Consider the following 12,507-nt stretch of genomic DNA (forward strand, 5'->3'; position numbering starts at 1 on the left):
CTATTTGGGGTTAGTAATGGAGGCATCTAATTGACACATCTTCATTACTAACCTCGGGGCTTGATGTCACAAAGGTGACATCAACACCCCAACTATTACCCGATATGCCACCAGCTACAGTGCAGTGGGAAGAGCAAGGTTATGTGCCAGAATTGGCGCATCTTACAGATACGTATACTGTTCGTATACGGATTGTCATACGGATGTTCCGTGAAAAAAATCGCATTACACTCGCATAGCACTCGTACGTTTTTTCGGTTCGGAAATCGGACCGTTTTTTTCTTGCAACTGGGTATGAGCCCTAACGCCCAGATTGGCTGCGTTTCTCTTGACTTGAACTCGACAGCCTTAAGTATCCCTGGTCAGTAGTAAATTGTGTCCTTCAGAAGAGGAGCTCAATCATTAGACATCCGGTCTGCCTGCAAATATCAAATGCGGAGGACAAAACACACGGCCATACAAAGCCCAGTAATCCTGCCGCAGAAAAGTTTTACGTCTTTCACCCTCTCCATTCGTCCTTTTCTGTCTCGCTTCCTTACAGCCAGGACGGAGAGCTGTGCTGCAGAATCAAGTGTTCGTCCATGCTTAATCAGCTGCAAGAACCAAATTTATCTGGATTATTCCTTACAAGACAGATTCTCCGCTGTAACCGCTACCAGGGAAATGAAAGTGTGGAGCAATGAGAGAGAAAACCTGCAGAGAATTCCTCTCCCCGATCTTGGACAAATACAGAGAACCTGCAACCTCATGGCAGTCGGATAGCACTAGGAAGGCGAAAAACCTGAACATAATATGAGGATGTGTAATAATGAGGGTTACATATCCCCAGCCCCTGGAATGGGATGTGATCGACAGGTGGAAACTTACTGTGACACCATCAGAACCGACATGATGCAAAAACATGAAAAAATGCTGATGAGCAGCCAACGCTAACCCCCAAATTTTTGGGTTTAGATTGTGAACACGACACTTTTCCTAGTGATACCTCTTGGCTTTACGTGCATTCGTGAAAAAACACACCACTTTTTTCACATATATCGTTAAGCCGCTTTTCTTTCGTCTTGTAGTATCCACTTGATGTTTTCTTCCGCCCCATTCTTCTTCAAAATAGAGCACATGGTTCATGAATTTTGCACAAAATAAAAAAAAAATGGGGATTCGTCATTTTCGGAGCTGGTTGTAAAACTGACAACATTCAATTGTACTCGCATCCTTCAAGTGTGAGGGAACACTATAGGGGGAATAATGTGAACAGATAGTATGAGGACAGTAAGGGGGTGGAAAAGTAAGGAGACAGTACGGGGATTGAGGGTATGTGCACACGTTGTGGATTTGTGTGCGGATTTTTCCGCGTGGAATCTGCAGGTCAAAATACCTGTGTTTTTACTGTGGATTTGCCCTGCGTTTTTCACCTATGGATTCCTATAATGGAATGGGTGTTAAAGCGCTGCGGAATCCAAACAAAGAATTGACATGCTGCAGAAAATAAACCACTGCGTTTCCGTGCTGATTTTTCCACAGCATGTGCACTGCGGTTTTTTTCCCATAGGATAACATAGTACTGCACATCACTAGCGAATCTGCAGCGGATCCGCAGGGGCAAATCTGCTGCGGATCCGCAACGTGTGCACATACCCTTAATAGTGTGAGAAGACAATGTGGAGATGGAAAAGTGTGAGGGACAGTATGGGGATTCAATAGTGTGAGGAGACAGTATGGGGCTTGAATAATGTGAGGGGACAGTATGGGGCTTGAATAGTGTGAGAGAAAAGTATGGGGATTGAATAGTGTGCTCGGACAATGGAGATGGAAAAGTGAGGGGACAGTATGGGGCTTGAATAGTGTGAGAGGACAGTATGGGGATTGAATAGTGTGCTGGGACATTGGAGATGGAAAAGTGAGGGGACAGTATGGGGCTTGAATAGTGTGAGAGGACAGTATGGTGATTGAATAGTGTGCTGGGACATTGGAGATGGAAAAGTGAGGGGACAGTATGGGGCTTGAATAGTGTGAGAGGACAGTATGGTGATTGAATAGTGTGCTGGGACATTGGAGATGGAAAAGTGAGGGGACAGTATGCGGCTTGAATAGTGTGAGAGGACAGTATGGTGATTGAATAGTGTGCGGGGACAATGGAGATGGAAAAGTGAGGGGATAGTATAAGGATTGAATAGTGTGAGAGGACAGTATGGTGATTGAATAGTGTGCGGGGACAATGGAGATGGAAAAGTGAGGAGACAGTATGGGGCTTGAATAGTGTGAGAGGACAGTATGGTGATTGAATAGTGTGCGGGGACAATGGAGATGGAAAAGTGAGGGGACAGTATGGTGATTGAATAGTGTGCTGGGACATTGGAGATGGAAAAGTGAGGGGACAGTATGCGGCTTGAATAGTGTGAGAGGACAGTATGGTGATTGAATAGTGTGCGGGGACAATGGAGATGGAAAAGTGAGGGGACAGTATGGGGCTTGAATAGTGTGAGAGGACAGTATGGTGATTGAATAGTGTGCGGGGACAATGGAGATGGAAAAGTGAGGGGACAGTATGGTGATTGAATAGTGTGAGAGGACAGTATGGTGATTGAATAGTGTGCGGGGACAATGGAGATGGAAAAGTGAGGGGACAGTATAAGGATTGAATAGTGTGAGAGGACAGTATGGTGATTGAATAGTGTGCTGGGACATTGGAGATGGAAAAGTGAGGGGACAGTATAAGGATTGAATAGTGTGAGAGGACAGTATGGTGATTGAATAGTGTGCGGGGACAATGGAGATGGAAAAGTGAGGGGACAGTATGGTGATTGAATAGTGTGCTGGGACATTGGAGATGGAAAAGTGAGGGGACAGTATGCGGCTTGAATAGTGTGAGAGGACAGTATGGTGATTGAATAGTGTGCGGGGACAATGGAGATGGAAAAGTGAGGGGACAGTATAAGGATTGAATAGTGTGAGAGGACAGTATGGTGATTGAATAGTGTGCGGGGACAATGGAGATGGAAAAGTGAGGGGACAGTATGGGGCTTGAATAGTGTGAGAGGACAGTATGGTGATTGAATAGTGTGCGGGGACAATGGAGATGGAAAAGTGAGGGGACAGTATGGTGATTGAATAGTGTGCTGGAACATTGGAGATGGAAAAGTGAGGGGACAGTATGCGGCTTGAATAGTGTGAGAGGACAGTATGGTGATTGAATAGTGTGCGGGGACAATGAAGATGGAAAAGTGAGGGGACAGTATAAGGATTGAATAGTGTGAGAGGACAGTATGGTGATTGAATAGTGTGCTGGGACATTGGAGATGGAAAAGTGAGGGGACAGTATAAGGATTGAATAGTGTGAGAGGACAGTATGGTGATTGAATAGTGTGCGGGGACAATGGAGATGGAAAAGTGAGGGGACAGTATAAGGATTGAATAGTGTGAGAGGACAGTATGGGGATTGAATAGTGTGCGGGGACAATGGAGATGGAAAAGTGAGGGGACAGTATGGTGATTGAATAGTGTGCGGGGACAATGGAGATGGAAAAGTGAGGGGACAGTATAAGGATTGAATAGTGTGAGAGGACAGTATGGTGATTGAATAGTGTGCGGGGACAATGGAGATGGAAAAGTGAGGGGACAGTATGGGGATTGAATAGTGTGCGGGGACAATGGAGATGGAAAAGTGAGGGGACAGTATGGTGATTGAATAGTGTGCGGGGACAGTATCGGGATTGAATAGTGAGGGGACAATGTGGAGATGGAAAAGTGAGAGGACAGTGTGGGTGTGGAAAAATGTGAGGGAGCATCCTAGGAGGAGACAGGATGGGGGGGGGGAGTGTGAGGTCACAGTGTGGATTTGAGAAAATTTAATGACAGAGCAAGGGGGCTACGTCTCTAGAAGTGATGAGCGTCCCCACTGATGGCACTTACCGAACATTAAGAGAAGGAAATGCTTTAATGAAAGAGATTTCGAGGACGCGTCCGCCGAGGAGACGCGACTCCACTGATATATATATTACTCTTAATACTGGATTTTTTTATTTTTCACAAAGTGCAGAAACATTTCAGTGCAACAAAAAAATAGAACAGTGTCTGAAGTGTGAGAGTCCATGTAAGAATTAACCGGAAGAGGATTCTAAATCTGCAACAGCAGCGCCACCCCGGCCAGGACCCATTTCGAGGGGTTTTCCTTGGTCTTCAGATTGAATGTCCACACGTATGTAGGACCTCTCTGCCGCGTCTTGTACACAGGACAGGCGTAGACGTTGCGGGTGTCCTGTTTATCCACAGGGATTGCCTTGATGAAGATGACCGGCATCCCTGGAGTCAAGTCTTTGAGCCGCGCGTCGGTGATGACGCTGGTCTGTAAGGGGGAGATAAATGGTACACTGTAAGGATCAGGAAGGGTTAAAACGAAGCTGCTGCTTTACGGTAAAACAGCGCCCTCCTCATGTATGGCTGTGTGTGGTACTGCAGCTCCGCACTATTCAAGTCTGCCACCAAGTGTGACCCTTCTCTTCCCGGTGACGAGATCCCTTTTAAAAGCGCGAGTGAAATGCAGATAAAGGTTTATCATTCTTTTTTTTCTCTTCAAAAAGAATTATATCACATATGATTATAAATCACCATGGAAACAATATCTGGTGAACGCGACATTATATATTCAGCGCCAACACCCATAAGAAGCGGGTCCGGCGCCAAGATAAATGAGGCGATAAGGCCGAGATGGATGTGCGGAGACGCAGATTTCAGGCTCTTAAGCAGAGCAGATATTGTAATGATAGATGGCGGTGTGCGGCTGCCGGCCGCGCGCTTTATTAATGCGTTACCACTCGCAGCAGACGGATCTTAAATAGTCGGGTTTTATTTCTTCTTGGGAAATCTGTCGGATTGTTATAAATGGTCGGAGCAGCGATTGTCTGGATTTGCCCGCAGAGCGCCCTCCGTCCACGCTCTGCGGCTGGTAAGACGAATGCCGTATGATGGGCTTTTTTGTACGGTGAATGTTATATTTCTTAATTTTGCATTTAGGAAGAAAATTAACAACCTCTAAATAGTCTCAAAACAATTTCTACCAATTTGCGGCTAAAGATGGATGAAAGCGCGTCATCCTGCGTGTTGCGAGAAAGGAGAAAATCAGTTCAGGAATGAAGCAGTGCTGGTACATGAGAGCTAGAGAAGACTGCAGTACCCAGGATATTCCCAGAGCTCGCATCCAGCCTGTATTACTGAGGAGGGAGAGGGAGAAAAGTCTGAAACAATCAGCGCGTCTAGAAATGAAGGAGGATTGCAGACTGATACTTGGTACAACGGTTTCAATTAATACTGTATACAAGGAGCACCCCCTAGTGGTGGCTGCAGACAGGATCTTATCATGTATCTCTGTATACAGGGAGCTCCCCCTAGTGGTGTCTGCAGACAGGATCTCATCATGTACCTATGCATACAGGGAGCTTCCCCCTAGTGGTGGCTGCAGACAGGATCTTATGTACCTATGTATACAGGGAGCTCCTCCTAGTGGTGGCTTCAGACAGGATCTTATCATGTACCTATGTATACAGGGAGCTCCCCCTAGTGGTGGCTGCAGACAGGATCTTATCATGTATCTCTGTATACAGGGAGCTCCCCCTAGTGGTGGCTGCAGACAGGATCTCATCATGTACCTATGCATACAGGGAGCTTCCCCCTAGTGGTGACTGCAGACAGGATCTCATCATGTACCTATGTATACAGGGAGCTTCCCCCTAGTGGTGACTGCAGACAGGATCTTATCATGTATCTCTGTATAAAGGGAGCTCCCCCTAGTGATGACTGCAGACAGGATCTTATCATGTATCTCTGTATACAGGGAGCTCCCCCTAGTGATGGCTGCAGACAGGATCTTATCATGTATCTCTGTATAAAGGGAGCTCCCCCTAGTGGTGGCTGCAGATAGGATCTTATGTATCTCTGTATACAGGCCGCTCCCACTAGTGGTGTCTGCAGACAGGATCTCATCATGTATCTCTGTATACAGGGAGCTCCCCCTAGTGATGACTGCAGACAGGATCTTATCATGTATCTCTGTATACAGGGAGCTCCCCCTAGTGATGGCTGCAGACAGGATCTTATCATGTACCTATGTATACAGGGAGCTCCCCCTAGTGGTGGCTGCAGACAGGATCTTATCATGTATCTCTGTATACAGGGAGCTCCCCCTAGTGGTGGCTGCAGACAGGATCTTATCATGGATCTCTGTATACAGGGAGCTCCCCCTAGTGGTGGCTGCAGACAGGATCTTATCATGGATCTCTGTATACAGGGAGCTCCCCCTAGTGGTGGCTGCAGACAGGATCTTATCATGTACCTATGTATACAGGGAGCTCCCCCTAGTGGTGGCTGCAGACAGGATCTTATGTACCTATGTATACAGGGAGCTCCCCCTAGTGGTGGCTGTAGACAGGATCTTATCATGTATCTCTGTATACAGGGAGCTCCCCCTAGTGGTGGCTGCAGACAGGATCTTATCATGTATCTCTGTATACAGGGAGCTCCCCCTAGTGGTTAATTACTGTAGTTGTTAAGTAGTTAATCATTGGGAACCAGCTTGTCCCAGTAGAGCAGCCTTTCGGCAGTCATCCTGTCCATTCCCCATCTCATTACTAAGCAGATTTTTCCAGAACGTAATGAATCTGGAGAGCATCTTCACCTTCCATTGATCCGTCCGCTGTGTTGTGCAGGGATCACTCACTGATAATTAAGTGCAGATTTACATTTTCTCTGGGATCCAAGCTGCTTTTTTAATCCATAAAAATCAAAGCTGGATTACGTCTTGTTGCATTTCATCTTCTTCTCGACTGACATCGAGGCCCTGGTCTCGTACGGAGGAGAAGTCGCCGCTTCCATTGTCTTTGTGCTGAATCTCCGTCGACCTTGTAGACTATCTTCTGGTAATTAGTGCTCGGGCTCCACGCTCTTGCACACTTTCAAAGACCGGCTACTCCATAGAAAAAGCTGATGGCGGGCGGCAACGCTAATCGGGCAGATAATGTGCCAGACGACCCACTTTGATCAGTCTTTAAAAATTGTAATGAAGTTTCTTGAAGAACATTGGCGACAGCAGAAGAAAGGAGAAGACGGGAGGGCACGGCTGCTGCTTCTCCATCTTCCGACTCTGATGTCAGACCAACGATTCCCCAAAAGACTTTTAAAGTTGTTTTGAAGTCGTCGCTTTTAAAGAAAACTGTATCTGAAATCACCCTTAGGCCTCCTGCTGGCGCAGAGCTCGTACTGTGCCACACTGGCAGTCCTGATGGTGTCACACTGTGGTGTCCTCTTCTGCCTCCATGCAGCTCAGAATTAAGGAGACCCTCTACATTAGACGCGACACTTTCTAACATCCTATTCAAGGTATTTGATGGCTTTTGGATGAAACATAAATGCACAAAGCGTTACCTGTGTATCCCAGCGTGCTCCTTCCATGAACAGTCCGTGGACGTATGCCCCCTCTCGCGGAGGACTGCTAAAGTCCTCTCTGTTCTTCTTGGTCACATCGCACTGCAGAGTCATCTTATCAAGCGGCCATTCGTTCTTCCTGGCCATAGACTGCATGATGGCCGTAAGGAAGGACTGTGGGTTAAAGAACCCGGCCAGCCAGACGGCAGAGGGCAGAGCAAAGTCTCCCGTCCAGGTCTCTAACTCCTTTATACGGCTGAGGAGGTCGATGAACCAGCCTGCTAGGCCAGCCATGGACGGGTAGGCTCTCTTGGTCCACGAATCAGGCACCATGTCCAGGAAGATGGCGTTCTGTAAATTCTCCATGTCACTGGTCATGGTGAGCTCACCCTGGAGAACAAATAGGAGAAAGAGAGTGACGGGCAGGTTTACTAAAAGCCTCTAATTTTTACACATTGTAAACATAACAATTTGCTGCAAACTTTCAGTTGCATTTTGGCGAACAGGGCAGCATCGCCAGCCTTTTACCTTCAGCCCTAAGTTGAGCTCCTTCAGGGAGCGTTTGATCTCTCTGGTCAGCAAGTTCATCCTCTCGCACTCCTGGAAGGCGACCACTATGTACGGAGTCCTCTCCTCTGCCTTCGCCATCAGTTCTTTGATATTAAACTCCTCCGGAAGTTTCTCCAGGATCTCGTCCAGCGTGGCCTTCACCTGCAGAGGAAATGCACACACAAAGGTCACGCTGTAGTGCAGGGGTCCAGGGAGGAATGGACAGGGGACTGGTCCAGTTCCACTGCCCCATTACTGCCCACATTAGGATGCATTAGCTGCGGAGTGACTCGTTATCCGGACTAACCTACCTCCTGGCTACCATGAAGAGGGTATTCTCCCCCTTTATAATACTGCCCTGAGATTTCTAGTGGTGGCATCTAAGCTTACGGACATTATTCCTCCGACCACTAATGTATCAGATGAGGACATTTTTGATCAGGGCCTCAGAATCTGCTGGCGGGTTTTTTCTGTCTGGTACTATATGCAATATCCTTACCTTCTCCTCCCGGGTGACGCCGCCGCCCTCGCCCATACTGCTGTCCCGGGGCTGCATCTCCAGGACGGTGCGGAACAACTTCTCCGATGTCTGAGTCAGGAAGCCGATTTCTGCGTTGGGGTGCAGGCCGTACAGGTATGGAGACTCGGCCGGGAGGACATCATCAATATACTGGGAGGAGAAGCAGGAGAGCGCTGTAATGGTGAAGACTGAGGACATCGTGTAGAATGACAACAGGTATCAGTTCCTCCCACCACCCTCCAACATGTCTCCATAATACCTTGTGGTATCCGTTGTAATCCATGTTTCCGGGCAGTGGGAACCCCGGAGCCAGAAACAGTTCGCCTTCCATCATTTCTGGCTTTATGAACTCCTCCAGATAAGTCCTGCACAGCCGCCGGTCCCAGTCATCTGTGATGTGACCTCCGTACATGATCTCGCCAAACAGATAACGCAGGTCATCATAGGGGACCTGAAACACAAAGTAAATGGGGCGTAAAGGACGCTGGACAGAGAAAAGGCAGCTGTGAATAGCAAGGACTCCGACTTCTGTGTCATTTGACAGCAGAGGAGGTCAAATAAAAAGTCAGCGAGCTACACGCCGCTCACACTGCTGCCAGTGAGATAGACGCCTGAACACACTCATGGACTTCATCTTCTTTTCAATGGCGCGGTGATGCAGGAGGGGGGACTGCGTTTTCTACTCATTCACATTTTAGGGGTCTTGAATGAAACATTAATGTACCGCCAATGAGGCCAGGAGTCCGGCCTGTCCTCCGTGCACCTGCCTCGCTGTCACTTTATATTTAGCAATGAGATTTTATGTTACCGGAGGCCTGAAAGTATGAAATTAGCGTGGTGAGATGCCATCTACAGGCCGGTCAGGACATTGCCAGTGGCCTTTGCGCATGTGTAGCTCCAGTTCTTACCTTGGCATTGGCTTCCAGATAATTGTACAGCACGTTGACTGAAATTGTGAGGTCTCCGGTGTTAAAGGGATAGGAGCGGTTCCAACCCTGGGGTCCGAACTTCCTCCTCTCGGCCACAACTGCATGGAAGTAACACAGGGAGAACAGGATGCTCTTGAACTCTGTTTCACGTGCGCACATCTCCAGAGTGTCCTGTATGTGAGAGCAGAGAAGAACATGGGATGTCACCGTCTTACCCATCGAACAGATTGGGGTCATCTCTGACAGGTGGACCCTCCTGGGTAATGACGTTACCTGGTTGAAGTTATCCAGAGCCTTGTGCAGGTTGGCGTGCATGCCAGTTGGAGGTTCGTTGGTGATTTTGATGGCATTTTCGAGGATGCCCTGAGGAATGATGTGACCCTCGGGGGACCCGGCGGGCTCGGCGCTGATGAACACACGGAAATTGGGGTGGCTTCCTTCGCTGTGATGTTCCAACTTCTTCTCCAGCGTGCTCAGCCACTTAGCCACCAGATGAATGTTCTGCCATAAATAATGCACAGGTCAGCCTGACGAAGGCACAGGCTTTTTTTTTTTTTTGGACAAGTTTTATAACTGATTGGCGCCTCCAGAAGTCACTGCGCGGTCTGCGTGGATTTCAGAAATGTTCCCAATCACAGAGGTGTGTAATGAGTACACTTTCATTACCCCCGCCCTCCAGCGGTGAAGACGGCGCGGTGTACCCATCACAGAAAACTTACGCTCCTCAATTTACAACTTGATTGTAGTTCGGTGAAGCGACAGCGAATGAGGATGCAGCGACTCCAGGAATAATTTACCCAGCTACTGATGTGACTCATGTGGCATTTTAGCTAACGGAGGCCTATGGCTCGTCAGACGGGAAATATGGGTACGGAGAGCCCAGGACGGCTGGAGGAGTTTTATGGTTAGGGAGCAGGACTTAGGTCCGAGCTGCTGCAAAAACATGGGGGTTGAACTAGGATGTGTGCACAGATATGACGGCACCCCTCATAGTAAATGTCACCCCCAGGACAACCCACGCTGCAGCAGGCTCCCCAGGGTGCTGCATGGAGTACAATGTGGCTGCAGGCAATCTCTACATTATTCAGGGTAGGAGCGGACAGCGACAGGCGCAGATCTCTTCCTTGTAATCCACATACTTGAGGCTTAATGTAACATCTGGGCCTGGAGAGCAGCTGGAACGTAGAAATGACACTTGACCGAACATCATAGGACTTCAGAATAATTGGGGCCGAGTCTCCGGCTGTTACAAGCTTTGTGTACATTTTTTTTATAGAGCGGCCACAGATGTTGTAAGAATTAGGTTATGGCAGAAAGGTCAGAAAGTCGCCATCAAGGGGAGAAATCCCCCTCATTGCCCTGAAAAATCTAAGGAATTAATTGGATGGAGGCTCCAAACCTGCAGGATGACCCAGTGTCCTTCCCGGCCTGCCAGATCCAGCGCTTGTTCAGCCACAACCTCCTGTCCCTGCCCCAGAGACACGTTATGTAGGTTACGATTGTCAAATGTGTAACCAAGTTTCCTCCCTATGAAGAAAAAAGATGCATAAAAGAAAGATGTGAATTACAGTATCATTATATATCCTGTATTATACTCCAGAGCTGCACTCACTATTCTGCTGGTGCAGGCACTGTGTACATACATTACATTACTGATCCTGAGTTACATCCTGTATTATACTCCAGAGCTGCACTCACTATTCTGCTGGTGCAGGCACTGTGTACATACATTACATTACTGATCCTGAGTTACATCCTGTATTATACTCCAGAGCTGCACTCACTATTCTGCTGGTGCAGTCACTGTGTACATACATTACTGATCCTGAGTTACCTCCTGTATTTTACTCCAGAGCTGCACTCACTATTCTGCTGGTGCAGTCACTGTGTACATACATTACTGATCCTGAGTTACATCCTGTATTATACCTCAGAGCTGCACTCACTATTCTGCTGGTGCAGTCACTGTGTACCTACATTACTGATCCTGAGTTACATCCTGTATTATATCCCAGAGCTGCACTCACTATTCTGCTGGTGCAGTCACTGTGTACCTACATTACTGATCCTTAGTTACATCCTGTATTACATCCCAGAGCTGCACTCACTATTCTGCTGGTGCAGTCACTGTGTACATACATTACTGATCCTGAGTTACATCCTGTATTATACCCCAGAGCTGCAAATACTATTCTGCTGGTGCAGTCACTGTGTACATACATTACATTACTGATCCTGAGTTACATCCTGTATTATACCCCAGAGCTGCACTCACTATTCTGCTGGTGCAGTAACTGTGTACATACATTACTGATCCTGAGTTACATCCTGTATTATATCCCAGAGCTGCACTCACTATTCTGCTGGTGCAGTCACTGTGTACCTACATTACTGATCCTGAGTTACATCCTGTATTACATCCCAGAGCTGCACTCACTATTCTGCTGGTGCAGTCACTGTGTACATACATTACTGATCCTGAGTTACATCCTGTATTATATCCCAGAGCTGCACTCACTATTCTGCTGGTGCAGTCACTGTGTACATACATTACATTACTGATCCTGAGTTACATCCTGTATTATACCCCAGAGCTGCACTCACTATTCTGCTGGTGCAGTCACTGTGTACATACATTACATTACTGATCCTGAGTTACATCCTGTATTATACCCCAGAGCTGCACTCACTATTCTGCTGGTGCAGTCACTGTGTACCTACATTACATTACTGATCCTGAGTTACATCCTGTATTATACCCCAGAGCTGCACTCACTATTCTGCTGGTGCAGTCACTGTGTACATACATTACTGATCCTGAGTTACATCCTGTATTATATCCCAGAGCTGCACTCACTATTCTGCTGGTGCAGTCACTGTGTACATACATTACATTACTGATCCTGAGTTACATCCTGTATTATACCCCAGAGCTGCACTCACTATTCTGCTGGTGCAGTCACTGTGTACATACATTACATTACTGATCCTGAGTTACATCCTGTATTATACTCCAGAGCCTGCACTCACTATTCTGCTGGTGCAGTCACTGTGTACATACATTACATTACTGATCCTGAGTTACATCCTGTATTA

General features: G+C 47.4%; 1 protein-coding gene across 2 annotated transcripts in view; it reads right to left on the bottom strand.

Moving 5' to 3' along the window:
• Positions 1-3,994: 3,994 nt before the first annotated feature.
• DNAH9 (dynein axonemal heavy chain 9) overlaps positions 3,995-12,507 on the bottom strand; it is a 254,999-nt gene continuing 246,486 nt past the window's right edge. For both annotated transcript variants that reach the window (XM_073579695.1, XM_073579694.1), the window contains 8 exons: positions 10,811-10,938; positions 9,685-9,912; positions 9,391-9,582; positions 8,742-8,933; positions 8,462-8,632; positions 7,942-8,124; positions 7,414-7,803; positions 3,995-4,342 (listed from right to left, as the gene is read on the bottom strand). In XM_073579695.1, the coding sequence (XP_073435796.1) occupies positions 4,115-4,342; positions 7,414-7,803; positions 7,942-8,124; positions 8,462-8,632; positions 8,742-8,933; positions 9,391-9,582; positions 9,685-9,912; positions 10,811-10,938 (1,712 nt within the window). In that variant the 3' untranslated portion in view covers positions 3,995-4,114. The remainder of the gene's footprint in view (positions 4,343-7,413; positions 7,804-7,941; positions 8,125-8,461; positions 8,633-8,741; positions 8,934-9,390; positions 9,583-9,684; positions 9,913-10,810; positions 10,939-12,507) is intronic.

The sequence above is a fragment of the Dendrobates tinctorius genome, unplaced genomic scaffold, assembly GCF_039654945.1.
Source record: "Dendrobates tinctorius isolate UK_male_01 unplaced genomic scaffold, ASM3965494v1 ptg000063l, whole genome shotgun sequence".
Taxonomy (NCBI): domain Eukaryota; kingdom Metazoa; phylum Chordata; class Amphibia; order Anura; family Dendrobatidae; genus Dendrobates; species Dendrobates tinctorius.